This window comes from Somniosus microcephalus, chromosome 16 (assembly GCF_052327205.1).
Source record: "Somniosus microcephalus isolate GS21.2 chromosome 16, FLI_Smic_1.0, whole genome shotgun sequence".
NCBI classification, from domain to species: Eukaryota; Metazoa; Chordata; class Chondrichthyes; order Squaliformes; family Somniosidae; genus Somniosus; species Somniosus microcephalus.
In genome coordinates, this window is record NC_141002.1 from 61,841,503 (window position 1) to 61,857,007 (window position 15,505).

Sequence of the window (15,505 nt, forward strand, 5' to 3'; positions counted from 1 at the left end):
TTAAGGAGAATATTACAATGCTGGAGAGGGTCAAGGACAGAATCTATTTGGTTAGAGTTAAGAAACAATATAGAGGTGCCATTACACTACTAGGTGTATTCTATAGGACACCTACAAGTGGGGAGAATATAGAGGAGCAAATTTGCAGGGAAATTAGAGAGGTGCAAGAACTATAGAGTAGTGAGAATGGGGGACTTCAATTATCCTAATATAGACTGGGATAGTAATAGTGTAACAAGCAGAGAGGAGGGAGAATTTCTGAAGTGCATTCAGGAGAACATTCTTGATCAGTACTTTTCCAGCCAAATGAGGAATGAGGCATTGCTGGATCTGGTTATGAGGTGGGTCAGGTGGATCAAGTTTCAGTAGGGGAACAGTGATCATAGTATCATAAGGTTTAGGTTAGCTATGGAAAAGGACAAAGAGCAATCTAAAGTCAAAATACTTAATTGGAGAAGGGCCAATTTCAGTGGTTTGAGAACAGACCCGGCCCGGGTAAATTGGAATCAAAGAATGGCAGGCAAAACTGTAATTGAAGGGGCTGCCTTTAAAGAGATGGTTCGGGTACATTCCCACGAGGGGGAAAGGTAGGGCAACCAAAGCCAGAACTCCCTGGATGACGAAAGAGATAGAGAGTAAGATAAAGCAGAAAAAATGGGCGTATGATAGATGCCAGGTTAAGAATACAAGTGAGAACCAGGCCGAGTACAGAAAGTTCAGCGGGGAAGTGAAAAAGGAATTAAGAGGTGCAAAGAGGGAGTATGAGAATAGACTGGCAGCTAACATAAAAAGGAATCCAAAAGTCTTCTGTAGGCATATAAATAGTAAACAGATAGTAAAAGGAGGAGTGGGGCTGATTAGGGACCAAAAAGGAGACCTACACATAGAGGTAGAGGGCATGGCTAAGGTACTAAATGAGTACTTTGCTTCTGTCTTTACCAAGGAAGAAAATGCAACCAAAGTCAGTGAAAGGGGAGGTAGTTGAGATATTGGATGGGATAAAAATCGATAAGAGGAGTTTACTGGAAAGGCTGGCTGTACTTAAAGTAGATAAGTTACCAAGACCGGATGGGATGCATCCTAGGATGCCGAGAGAAGTAAAGGTGGAAATTGCAGAAGTACTAGCCATAATCTTCCAATCCTCCTTGGATACGGCGGCGGGGGGGGGGGGGGGGGGAGGCAGGGTATTCCAGAGGACTGAAGAATTGCAAAAGAGTACACCCTTGTTCAAAAAAGGGTGCAAGGATAAACCAAACAACTACAGGCCAATCAGCTTAACCTCGGTGGTGGGGACGCTTTTAGAAACGATAATCCGGGACAAAATTAAGTCACTTGGACAAGTGTGGATTCATTAAGAGAAGCCAGCACAGATTTGTTAATGGCAAATTGTGTTGAACTAACTTGATTGAATTTGCTGATGAGGTAACAGAGAGGGTTGATGAGAGCAATGCAGCTGATGTGGTGTACATGGACTTCCAAAAGGCGTTTGATAAAGTGCCACATAATAGGCTTGCCAGCAAAGTTGAAGCCCATGGAATGAAAGGGACAGTGGCAGTGTGGATACAAAATTGGCTAAGTGACAGGAAACAGAGTATTGGTGACCGGTTGCTTTTTGAACTGGAGGAAGGTATACAGAGGTGTTCCCCAGGGGTCGGTACTAGGACCACTGCTTTTTTTGATATATAACAATGATTTGGACTTGGGTATACAGGGCACTATTTAAAAATTTGCAGATGACACAAAACTTGGAAGTATAGTGAACAGTGAGGAGGAGAAGGATAGACTTCAAGAGGACATAGAGAGTCTGGTGGAATGGGCAGGCACATGGTAGATGAAGTTTAATGCAGAAAAGTGCGAAGTGATACATGTTGGTAGGAAGAATGGGGAGAGGCAATATAAATTAAAGGGTACAATTCTAAAAGGGGTGCAGGAAGAGAGACACCTGAGGGTATATGTGCACAAATCGTTGAAGGTGGCAGGACAAATTGAGAAAGCGGTTAAAAAAGCATTCGGGATCCTGGGCTTTATAAATAGAGGCATAGAGTCCAAAAGCAAGGAAGTTATGATGAATCTTTATAAAACATTGGTTTGGCCACAACTGGAGTATTGTGTCCAATTCTGGGCACCGCACTTTAGGAAGGATGTGAATTGCTTTAGAGAGGGTGCAGAAAGGATTTACAAGAATGGTTCCATGGATGAGGGACTTCAGTTACGTGGATAGACTAGAGAGGCTGGGGTTGTTCTCCTTAGAGCAGAGAAGATTGAGAGGAGATTTGATAGAGGAGTTCAAAATCATGAGGGGTCTGGACAGAGTAGATAGAGAAAAACTGTTCCCATTGGCGGAAGAGTCGAGAACCAGAGAACACAGATTGAAGGTGATTGGCAGAAGATCCAAAGGCGACATGAGGATAAACTTTTTACGCAGCGAGTGGTTAAGATCTGGAATGCACTGCCTGAACAGGTGGTGGAGGCGGATTCAATCAAGGCTTTCAAAAGGGAATTGGAGAAGGACCTGAAGGAAAATAATTGCAGGGCTACAGAGAAAGGGCAGGGGATTGGGACTAGCTGAAGTGCTCTCGCAAAGAGCTGGCACGGGCTCGACGGACCTCCTACTGTGCTGTAACTATTCGATGATTCTAATGTAGTTATTACTGTAGTAATATTCCATTTTAGACTGGACTTCAATGTTACGTTAAATTATCTACCAATTCTCCAAGAACAGTGATGGTAGTTAAGTAAGACGGTTCTCTTTTCTAGCTGCAGGACAAAATTTATTAAAAATGCAATTTTGTTAATTCCTTGGTCTGATCCTAGTAGGTTTCCCTCCATCATTCTGTGCTACCGACCACATATTCACGCCATCACTAAGACCGCATATTTCCATCTCCGAAACATCGCCCGACTCCGCCCCGACTCAGCTCATCTACTGCTAAAACCCTCATCCAAGCTTTTCTTACCTCACTCCTAGCCGGCCTCCCACATTCTACCCTACGTAAACCTGAGGTCATCGAAAACTCTGCTGCCCATATCCTAACTCGCACCAAGTCCCATTCATCCATCACCCCTGTGCTTGCTGACCTACATTGGCTCCCTGTTAAGCAATGCTTCGATTTTAAAATTTGCATCCTTGTTTTCAAATCCCTCCATAGCCTCGCTCTTCCCCATCTCTGTAATCTCCTCCAACCCCACAACCCTCCAAGATATCTGCGCTCCTCTAATTCTGGCCTCTTGAGCATCCCCGATTTTAATCGCTCCACCATTGGTGGCCGTGCCTTCGGTTACCAAGGCCATAAACTCTGGAATTCCCTCCCTAAACCTTTCCGCCTCTTTTTCCTCCTTTACGATGCTCCTTAAAACCTAGCTCTTTGACCAAGCATCTGCCCTAATACCTCCTTATATGGCTTGGTATCAAATTTTGTTTTAACACGCTCCTGTGAAGTGCCTTGGGACGTTTTACTACGTTAAAAAGGAGTTATATAAATACTTGTTGTTGTACAGAACTTGTGCTGGACTTTTGCTTACGTTGGGCAATGTTCCTGTATTGAGATATTACTAATGTACACCGAGGAAACATATTTGCACAATATATCAATTGCTGAGGTTGAACTTTTCACAAATACAAAGCACTTTGAGAAGAGAATTATTTGGGGTAGATTTACAGCAGTTATTCAAAAAAATGTGAATTCAACATGTTGCTAACACTCAGTAATGTTTCGTGTTTATAAAGACAAATATAATGAGTGTGCTGCATTTCAACTTTTGATCCGATAACTTTGAATTTATTTTTTTTTACAATAGGTGGGTGGGTTTGCACATCTATGCATTTGATGTTTTACAGGTAGCCACTGTGGCTACCAACCTCAAAGATCCAGCAAAGTTACTGGGCCATTCAAACTCCACGACTTTCAAGTCTTTGTCATGCTTTCTAGAGAGGCTGGGTCTTAAGGACTACACACCTTCTGGATGGATATCCTGGATGCCACAAAAGATATAACACATTTGGAAGTTTCCAGAACTTTGCTGATGGCCACTGGCTCTCCAACCCAGGGATTAGAGACTAATGCTGCTCCCAGACTAGTATACCTTTTCCGACTAGCATTGAGAATGTGCATTCTGCTTACAACACCACAACCAACTCCATCTCAACAAAAGTACATTTGTAATATGATGGAAGATGAGCTTTCTGGGTCTCTCTATAGCTTACAACACCACAACCAACTCTCATCACCTTCAGATGGATTTTTCTCCTGCTGTCCTGAGGTGGATTAAAAATTTCAGGCATTTTTGAGGACCAGTCAGTATCCACTGCTCACAGTTCTCTGATGTTAATCTGTTGGGTCAGGAAATTGCAGAGCTTTTGATACTGCCTCAGCCAGTGGGCAAAAACTCCAAAAGTTTAGACAACCTCCTGGAACACACCACTCATTTCTCCACACACATGATAAGCTCAACAGTAATCACAGGGAAAATTACACTTTACTGACAACTTGCAGATACTCATAAAATGATCTCATCAACTCACTTCATAAAAAATATTACAGCTATGATGTTACCTCTAAATATTTCTAAAAGCCTCATACTGGGGGGGGGGGGGGGGGTCATTGTTGTCTTAAATATTACAAAATAAATTTAAAAAATAATCGACAGCAAGAAGTTGGATTTCTTCAAAAAGCAAAATTTCCAGCAGTGTTTTTTATATCTCTATTACACAAATGGGAGGGTTAATGTACAGCAAAAAAAACTGAACGACAGCGATAGAGTAAACAAGATAAAAATCCAGAGCTCTATACAGTTGAGTCTGCTGCACTGTTACAACCTGCAGTGAAGGAGCGCACTGAGCAAGGGGCCCGGCAGCTACTACTGGTTCCCTTCCCCTCTACCCAGTCTCATCCCCCAGGCAGTGCCTGCTCCTCGGGCTGCCTTTGCTCGCTCAGCCGGGGCCTCACTCACTCACTCCCTTCCCCTTTCTCTCCTTTTTATTTTACCTTCTCGATATTTCTTGCGCAGCTTCCTGTGGACATTCTTCACCACCCCGGAGAGTTTCTCCTGCTCCCTCTTCCTGTCCCCTTCGGAGGCCGCTACCTGGTTGCCGATAAGCTCCAGATCCGCTGCTGGCTCGGCGGCCCTGACATTGTGATGTCCAACAGCCTCCTCCATGCCGGTGACCAATCGGCTCCGCTCGGCAGTGCTCGGCTCCGCTCGGGTCGGGCTCCGCCCACCGCACGGTCAGGCCACACCCCATTGGTTGATGCGCGAAGACTGACAGCACGCTCACACAAACAACGCCGGTGACGTCGCCAGGGTTTTAAAGGCGCAGCGTCAATGGGCTAATACGATAGCAAAATACTGCAGATGCTGGAAATCCGAAATAACAACAGAAAATGCTAATCCTGCTGATGTTTTTTTGGGGGGAAGAGAGAGTTGCCACTGACATCACATGGCCCAGATTTTGCGGTGGTATTGACGACAAACTGTAAGCGTTCGCCGTCATTGCCCTGCAGAAACTGACCGCAACTTTATGATTTAGCGCTTGCGCAGATAAATGCGGAAATCCTGAATTTGCAGTCTGCTCCGCCGCAGGCTGCGCTGTGGAATTCCCCATAGCCTGTAATCGGTGAAATCAGTTGAACTGGCGAAAACTTAAGCTTTTCCGATCTATTTACACTGTTGAACACCCCCATTAAAAGTTGATAAAAACAGAAAATGCTGGAAACACTCAGCAGGTCAGGCAGCATCTGTGGAGAGGTGTTGGAATAGGTGTAACTGGGGTTTTAACGGCGTCTTGACTGCTGAACAACCATTCTGGCCCTGAAAAACAAATTTTAGATTTGTGGAATGTCAAATTTCTCCTTTGTGATAGAAAATTACTAGATTTTTAAAATAATAAAAAAATATTTTTTTAAAGTTTGTTTATGATATTTCAGCTTCTACTTTAGCCCCATGTGTGTGTCCCAATTTTTATTTTGCTCTCTGTAAAATCTTTTAAAAGTGAATTGAATCAGTGCTTTTTATTTCCTGGTTTGCTGTCTATGAGAATTCTTCAATGTGATTGACTGCTTAGGCAGCTTGATGACATCACTGCTGCTCTGCACTGGGGATACCCATTTGACAGTGCTATGATCAAGTTAAATCAAGAAATCTAAAGTTTTCGCCACCGAGATTGCGAGATCTTTGTGGGCAGCATTCTTCAAGGTCAGCAGCGATCGCCGTCACTTCGCCGCTAACCGCAAATTTTGGGCCCATACATATGCTATTTGAAGCAGCTGCTCCTCAACTTCTGGCTCCACTTCAGTCCCACGCTCCTGATCTTTGATCACCCAGTGCGGAGGGGGACGGGGCAAGTTGGAAGACCTCCTTCTGGGTCTGCTCCTGGGCCTGGCCAAGTTGGCCATCTACAGGTCCAGGTTGGACGTAGCCTGTAGGGGGTGGTTGCTCTGACTGCCTGCCTCTCTGGCTGTCCATGACCAGGTGGCTCTGGAGAAGGAGCACGTGGTGTCCGCCAGTACGCCTGAGGCCTTCCATGAATGGTGGGCACTGCAGGGACTGGAGTGTATACTGGACATAGGGAATAATACTATTATTTCATTTTATAAATTTCCTTTGTTTTATGGCTTAATTCCTTATTAGGGGAATTGGAGGGGCAGCAAGGGCAATTCTGTTATTTGGAGTGGGGGCATACACCATTTCAAAACAAAAATTGAGAGGAACAATATGTGCCTCGCAACCCCCAGTGGTTGTGCCTATGCTGCAGGCTACAGTTTGGCTTCAGCTCAACATATTTGATCCAAACTGAATCAGGCACATAAATGCCATGGTAACTAAAGCAGTCAGAGGCTGGGTATTCCGCGGCAAGTGGCTCACCCCTTAATTCCCCAAAGCCTCTCCATCACCTACACGGCACAAATCAGGAGTGTGATGGAATATTCTCCACTTGCCTGGATGTATGCCACTGCATCAACACTCAAGAAGCTCAATGCCATCCAAGACAAAGCAGTCAGCTTGATCAGCACTTCACCCATTAGCCTAAATATCCAACCCCTCCACCACCAGCATACAGTGGCTGCTGTGTGTTATATCTACAGGGTGCACATCATCACCTCCAAGTTTCCCTCCAAATCACACACCATCTGGACTTGGACATAGATCAACGTTCTTTCATCATCGCTAAGTCAATGTCCTGGAACTCCCTACCCAACAGCATTGCAGGAGTACCTTCACAACACAAACTGCATAGGTTCAAGAAGAAGGCTACCACCTTCTCAGGACAACAAGGGTTAAATGCTAGCCTTGTCAGCAATGCCCACATCCTGAGATGAAAAAAAAATCATAATTTTATTCCAGTCATAGATTTCCAGTGTGCTAAGCAGCATTCCATTCTCATTCGTTGTTTCAAGTTTATAAATTTAGTATAACATCCTGATCATAATTAAGCATAAAATGTTCTGCAATGATTGTTGTATAACTTTGAAACAATGGCAGATTTTTAGTAATCTAATAACTTTTGTGTGAAATATATATTTTTGGCCAACATTTCCTGCTGTTTATGTTAAAATGTCAAATGAATTATTAACTAGGATATGTTACAAATGTTTAATGTTTTCTTTTAAAACTGAAATTTACAGAAATCCTGCACCACCGCCAATCAGAATTAAAGTAGAGCGATGACATTGAGCTTGGAATACTAACCCAGAAGAGTGAAGAGCAATCCCTGCTCCTCTGTGGTCCTGTTCAGTAATGTAGATTATTGAGTATTCCTGCAGGGCAGAGGGAAAAATAAGAGAAAAAAGTAATTTTGTTCTCAGAACATAGGTGACATTGGCAAGGCTGGATTTATTGCCCATCCCTAACAACTGAATAGGTTGCGAGGCAACTTCAGAGGACACGAAGGAGGTGATTTTCAGTTTGAACGCCTATCAGGGGATGGTGGGCTGGGCATGTGCTGCACCCCACCTGAAGGAATCAGTGTGGGGCCTGTGCCATTTTTGCGGCTAGCATGAAGCATACTCCCTATAGGCAGATTGCCAACTGGGTGAGTGGGAAATCCAGCAGAGCAGTGGCTGCTACTTAAAGGTCTCCAGCAGCACCTTAAAAGGGAGGTGCTTTTTACAGCGGAGGATAGCGAGCAGTGAGATTGTGCTGCAGCAGGCAGTATGACTTCTACCTGGTTCTCTGATGCAGCAGTTGAGGTGCTGATTAACAAGTGAGAAGCAGGAAGAGAATTCCTTTCCTCCAAGGTGCCAAGACAAAACAGTCAATAGGCATGGAGATAGGTGGCAGCAAATGTCAAAGCCACCAACATTGTCTGTAGGATATGACTGCACTGCAGAAAATATAATCCGGCCAGGACTGCCAAGGTAAGACTCCCATTCACATTTATCATACTCTCTACACAGCGCTGCACTAGCCACAGCGCTATCAATCCTACACTTTCTCGCTTCCCATAGTCTCCTCAAGTCAGCATAGAACATTTCATTGTACCTCCTTTCTGCTTGCACTCACACCCTCAAACCCTTCCACTGCCCTCATAACTACTTTTCCCCCAGCCACATTTGATGTTTTTCCTATTATCTTTCACATTATGCTAAGCTGCCGCATACATCTTGAAAACTCTTAAATAGGGCATGTATTAACCCACTTCTTGAAGAAGAAACTGGCACAGAACAGAAGGAGGCCTTGTCACTCTACAGTCACTGACACCAAATGGAAGAGGCCGCTATTGACATCATTGGCAGAGAATGAGTACACAGCATCAGAAATGGCCAGACTGAAGGCAAGGCACAACAAGGTGAATGGGCACCTTCCGTTCCTTTTTTATTTCTGCTTAATTCTCTCAGTCACACACTCACCCAGTCACACACTCAGTATATCAACCTTGTACATAAGAACATAAGAACATAAGAAGTAGGAGCAGGAGTAGGCCATACGGCCCCTCGGGCCTGCTCTGCCATTCAATAGGATCATGGCTGATCCGAATCTAGACTCACGTCCACTTCCCTGCCCTCTCCCCGTAACCCCTAATTCCCTTATCTGCTAGGAAACTGTCTATCTCCATTTTAAATTTATTTAATGTTGCAGCTTCCGCAGCTCTCTGGGGTAGCAAATTCCATAGATTTACTACCCTCTGAGTGAAGAAGTTTCTCCTCATCTCAGTTTTGAAAGGGCAGCCCCTTATTCTTAGATTATGCCCCCTAGTTCTAGTCTCACTAGTGTATTGTGCTGCCACTGATCTGCTGCTGCTTACCCTTACCATTATGTGCTTGTCTCGTTCCGTTTTTCTAGGTCCATCAGATGACTTGGGCATTGCAGTCACAGACTGAGGAGGACAACCCTTCAGAATATGCAATGTCACTCTCTGTGACCAGCACAGAATTCAGCACCGGATATGGCATTGATAGTTTGTTATAGGGGTCTGCACTGTGTATTAACCAAGCACAAGGGAACAGGAGCACATAAGAACATAAGAAATAGGAACAGGAGTAGGCCATTTGGCCCCTCGAGCCTGCTCCACCATTCAATAAGATCATGGCTGATCTGATCTTGGTCTCAACTCCACTTTCCCGTCCGCTCCCCATAACCCTTGACTCCCCTGTAGCTCAAATATCTGTCTATCTCTACCGTGAATATATTAAATGATGACTCTGCCTCCACATCTCTCTGGGGTAGAGAATTCCAAAGATTCACAACCCTCTGAGAGAAGAAATTCCTCCTCATCTCTGTTTTAAATGGGCGACTCCATATTCTGAAACTATGCCCCCTAGTTCTAGATTCCCCCACGAGGGGAAACATCCTCCCTGCATCTACCCTGTCACGCCCCCTCAGTATCTTATATGTTTCAATTAGATCACCTCTCATTCTTCTAAACTCCAATGAGTATAGGCCCAACCTGCTCAACCTTTCTTCATAAGACAACCCCTTCATCTCAGGAATCAACCTAGTGAAGCTTCTCTGAACTGCCTCCAATGCAAGTATATCCCTCCTTAAATGAGACCAAAACTGCCGCAGTACTCCAGATGTGGTCTCACCAGCGCCCTGTACAGTTGTAGCAAGACTTCCCTACTTTTATACTCCATCCCCCTTGCAATAAGAGCCAACATTCCATTTGCTTTCCTAATTACTTGCTGTATCTGCATGCTAACTTTTTGTGTTTCATGTACGAGAACTCCCAGATCCCTCTGTACTGCAGCATTTTGTAGTCTCTCTCCATTTAAATAATAATTTGTTTTTTTATTCTTCCTATCAAAGTGGATAACCTCACATTTTCCCATATTTTATCCATCTGCCAAATTTTTGCCCACTCACTTAACCTATCTATATCCCTTTGCAGATTCTTTGTGTCTTCCTCACAACTTGCTTTCCCACCTATTTTTGTATCATCAGCAAATTTGGCAACAGTACACTCGGTCTCTTCATCCAAGTCATTAATATAGATTGTAAATAGTTGAGGTCCCAGCACTGATCCCTGTGGCACCCCACTAGTTACAGTTTGCCAACCTGAAAATGACCCATTTATCCCAACTCTGTTTTCTGTTAGTTAGCCAATCTTCTATCCATGCTAATATATTACCCCCAACCCCGTGAGTTCTTATCTTGTGCAGTAACTTTTTATGTACCTTATTAAATGCCTCCTGGAAATCCAAATACACTACATCTACTGGTTCCCCTTTATCCACCCTGCTCATTACATTCTCAAAGAACTCGAGTAAATTTGTCAAACACAATTTCCCTTTCATAAAGCCATGTTGACTCTGCTTGATTGTATTATGATTTTCCAAATGTCCTGCTATTACTTCCTTAATAATGGATTCCAGCATTTTCCCAATGACAGATGTTAGGCTGAAGGGATAATTACGAGTCCTAGCCCTTTTAGGGCTACCCCGGATCAGGTGTATTCCTCAGACGTTCACTTTCAACTAAAGTTTGAGGTAGCCGAATCCTAGAGACGCTTAATTGGGTCTAAAGGTCCGGACTATCTCTCCCTAAAAGAAAGGAACAACCTGAAAATGTTACTGTCCTCCAGATAACACTTTTAATAAGTTTAGCTAGACTGTAACATTCTGGATATTACGAGGGTCTGGAAAACTCCCCCAGAATTCTGCAACTCCTCACCAAAGAGTGTACAGAGATTGAGTTTGCAAGTTTGATACAGAAGTATTATGTGAGACAATTCTAAAAATATATAGATTTATTAAAGAACTGACATATAATTTACAGTTGATGAGTCAATCGCAACATTAACAATTCCAAAAAAAGAAAACTACAGTTTTACAGTTCTTCGTTTTCTACAGGATATCCACCAAAATCAAATACTGTACCTTTGATCCCCGAGGTACAAAGAGTTGGAGGCTTACAGAGTTGCCTCTGAAGTCGAGAATCACTTTGCCCCTTTAAAGTGAGTCTACTATCCCATTTGAGAGTTCAACATTTATACCCTTTTCCAGTGGTATTCCCTTTAAGGTTTTCTGCTGATGTAAGCTAATTATCTCTAGTCATTTTTCTGCTGACCCCTGCAATTCTTACAGTCACCTCAGCTGGTAGCACTACAGAACCATGTCTCTCCTCTAGGTGTTCTACATTTATCATAAAAAATGGTGTAACAGCAGATGCGCTTTACTTGGTATCATTTTTATGAAGGCAGATGTTTGTTACTTCTATGTGCTTCTTTACAAGGTGTAAATTAGAAACCCTTGTACAGGGTGAACTATTGTCTTGTTCCCAAAGATTCAGACTGTTAGGAGCCTTTAATCTTCTGTTTCAATAAGATTATTGATTCAGTGTCAACAACTTATCTTATCTCAATAGCCAGAATGCTATCACAGCTTTTTCATCGTTCGGTTTCTAGATTTCCAGACCCAGTTTGTCATGTTTTAATAAGGCCAGAATTCTTTCATAGAATGGTGTATTTTTCTGAATATGTTATATGGCTTATTCCTTCACAAGGCTAATTGGCCTTAGTTTCCTGTTTTCTGTTTCCCACCTTTCTTGAATAGGGGCATTACATTTGCGGTTTTCCAATCCGCTGGGATCTCTCCAGAATCCAGGGAATTTTGGTAGATTACAAACAACGCATCCACTATCTCTGTAGCCACTTCTTTTAAGACCCTAGGATGCAGGCCATTGGGTCCAGGGGACTTGTCAGCCTTTAGTCCCATTAGTTTGCCTGGTACTTTTTCTCTAGTGATAGTGATTGTTTTAAGTTCCTCCCTCCCTATAGCCCCTTGATTATCAATTATTATTGGAATGCTTTTAGTGTCTTCTACTGTGAAGACCGATACAAAATATTTGTTCAAAGTCTCTGCCATTTCCCAGTTTCCCATTATTAATTCCCCAGTTTCATCCTCTAAGGGACCAACGTTTACTTTAGCTCCTCTCTTCCTTTTTATATACCTGTAGCAGCTCTGACTGTCTGTTTTTATATTTTTTGCTAGTTTTCTCTCATAATTTATCTTCTCCCATTATTTTTTAGTCATCCTTTGCTGGTTTCTAAAATTTTCCCAATCCTCTGGCCTACCACTAATCTTCGCAACATTGTATGCCTTTTCTTTCAATTTGATACCATCCTTAATTTCCTTAGTTAGCCACGGTTAGCAGGTGCAGCTGGAAAGGAAAGCCCAGGAAACAGCTCACTTGGGGACCAGTTTGCATACAGAGGATAGAGATGCAGACTATAGGGACTCAGCCTTTAAAAGAAAGATAATTTCTGTGCACCAGTTGAATATTGTTGAATATATTGGACCTCCTGCCAGAAAGTTTCTGTAATGTCGGATAATGTGAAGGAGTCCACTGCAACATTTGTGGGGTTCTGGTGCATGGCATCAACACTCTGCAATCAACCATGGAGTGTGTGGTCACCTCAATGGACGCTGCAGCTAAGCCCTCCCTGTGGGTATCTGTGGCACCAATAATATTATCTCTCAGGGATGGTTATACTAGGGCCATGCAAGCTCTGGGCTCAACCATCTCCTTGAACAGACTGGGAGACAAAATGGATGGGGACTTTAATTGGATTGTGATTGTCCTACAGTCTGTTCTCATACAGATCAGTTGGAGTGTTGATCTGCAGCCCAGCAGCAGAAGCAGTCATGCAATGGGAATGGAACATCTTTCCACTTTTCATGATGACAGCTTGTCTGGACCTTTGCTGCCCCCTCAACCAATACCCTATCTGGTGCCAAAAAGCTATCTTTTTTTTTAAATTATTCGCTTATGGGATCTGGGTATCGCTGGCAAGGCCAGCATTTATTGCCCATCCCTAGTTGCCCTTGAGAAGGTGGTGGTGAGCCGCCTTCTTGAACCACTGCAGTCCGTGTGGTGAAGGTACTCCCACAGTGCTGTTAGGTAGGGAGTTAGGTACTGTAAAGCACCATGGGACATTTTACTACGTTAAAGGCACTATATAAATGCAAGTTGTTGTTGTTGGAAACGAATCAAGAATTCTGCCAGCTCTGGTAGCACGGGGTATGGAAGGACAGCCGACACCCGTTTGGCTTCTACTCAGGCAGCGAAGCTCAGATCGAGAATTTAAAATTAGCGGCACTCAACCTGAATCTGTCCTTGCTCCGTGGCACTGAACATTAGCATAATGCGCTGCCATATAAATCAAATAAGCAAATGCTTTTTTTGAAACACTAAAAGGACTTACCTAACGTGTCGATAGAACATCACAGCCCAGCGTGTCATGTAATCAGGTGAATTCGTTGTTTAAATCTGGTATTAAACGACCTGTATGTGATATCCTCAGAATCTCATCAACGCCTACCGAGTCTTTCAATCATATAAAAAATGCGTGTTTAATTTCAGCAAAAAGATGAATGGTCATTTAAGCCAGCTTCATGACGGAGACACTCTTGAGATATCACAATTACTGATTGTGATGCAACGTGCAAACAGTGGAACACAGGGTCCTTTGCTACTCATCACACGCTGAAGACAGAGCAGGGTTAAAAGGTGCTTTTATTTCGAAGTACAGATTGAGCAGAGTTCAGGAGCATGTTAGTGAATTAATATTCATAACCTAATTTACATTCGTTTATGACGTGCTTTCATGTCAATATGACTAAGCAGCGCCAAGGAAATAGCGTCACGGGTTATTTTTGTTCTAACCCTTTGTGAGTTGAGATTTAGCATGGGACAAATTGGCATGCACAGATAAAACGAGACCTCAAATGCACAGCCCACTTATAATAGAAAGTTCGCCTGCTGTACCAGAAATATTTATTCCCACGATCTATAAAGATATCCATGGTGACACATTGAGAGGTTCCAAGCACAGTTCTGGATATTCGAAGGTTGGGGAATATCAATGCTGTATATTGATGAAGACAGAACGGTTTTTAAAATGTAACTGTTCTAATATACGGAGCATTTGTGCACTTGAACATACACTTGGCCGGTTAAAGTTGTATAGTGCTCACAATTTACACTGATGTATTCCTCACGTCAATTTATCTTTTTTACAGTAATGTGAAAGTACTGTAAAAACAACGGGCTTCCCTTTCCTGGCACATCATTAATGCGTTTGACAACAACAACTTGCATTTATGTAACGCCTTTAACGTAGTAAAACGTCCCATGGTTACACAGGAGCTTTATCAAACAAAATTTCACAGGAGCCACATAAAGGGGATAGTAAAACAGGTGGCCAAAAGCTTGGTCAAAGAGGTAGGTTTTAAGGATGTCTTAAAGGAGGAGAGAGAGGTGGAAAGATTTAGGGAGGGAGATAACTGGCTATAATTTGCAGTGGCAGGGCATCTAACAGAATCTGCCGTTAATTAGTCTTGGCAGGGCATCTAACAGAATCTACCGTTAATTAGTCGTGCCCTTGCACATTTCGGTTTTTACATTTTTTGCGTGGCAAGTTGCAGTGAGGGAAAGCAGGCATCTGGGGCCTGAGTGAACAGGATAAGCAGCTGAGTACCTCCTTAACCAATCAGATTGAAGGATTGTGAAATCAACAGCGCAATGACTGAGAAGTAACTAAATTAGAGTGGGTGAACTCGATGTTAAATCAGGTACAGAAAGAGAAATTGAGAGAGGGAAAGAAAGATCAGAATGAGTGAGAAAAAATGGACAAATGGGAAACATTTTTTAAATATATTTTAAAATCTCCAACAACAATTAAAACCTGAAGGAATGTGACTCCACACTAATAATAGTTCATTTTCAGTACCAGAGATGTTAACTGACAGTAATTAACACTTTTTGCATTGTTAAAAGGGTACTTAGACTGAAATGGACAAGGCTTAACTTACTGTGATGAGTTTAGTTCATATCTATCATGCAAATACAGAACTTCACGCCATTCAATGCATTTCATTGCTGAGAAGACAGTGCAGATGCCGTTTTCACGAAGCTAACGGTGGAGCAGCGTATCTCGGTCAGGATCTTTTGGATTTCCACATTTAACCGCACATCTGCCCCTCATCTGAAGTTGCTGTACCATTTGCGCATAAATAATAGTGAGCACCATTAGCTTCACCATTATTTTGACAGCAAATTATGGCACAAC

General features: G+C 43.0%; 1 protein-coding gene across 3 annotated transcripts in view; it reads right to left on the reverse strand.

Moving 5' to 3' along the window:
- samtor (S-adenosylmethionine sensor upstream of mTORC1) overlaps positions 1–14,309 on the reverse strand; it is a 187,347-nt gene extending 173,038 nt beyond the window's left edge. The window contains exons 1-2 of one of the 3 annotated variants that reach the window (XM_086009150.1): positions 13,640–14,309; positions 7,687–7,754 (exon numbers count right to left, since the gene is read on the reverse strand). Coding sequence is in view for 2 of the 3 variants with exons in the window: in XM_086009149.1 (XP_085865275.1) it covers positions 4,986–5,242 (257 nt within the window). In the remaining variant the exon portion in view is untranslated. Of the gene's footprint in view, positions 1–4,985; positions 5,285–7,686; positions 7,755–13,639 lie in introns of those variants that run through there. The other 2 variants (XM_086009149.1, XM_086009148.1) reach the window with 2 other exon arrangements.
- Positions 14,310–15,505: the final 1,196 nt, after the last annotated feature.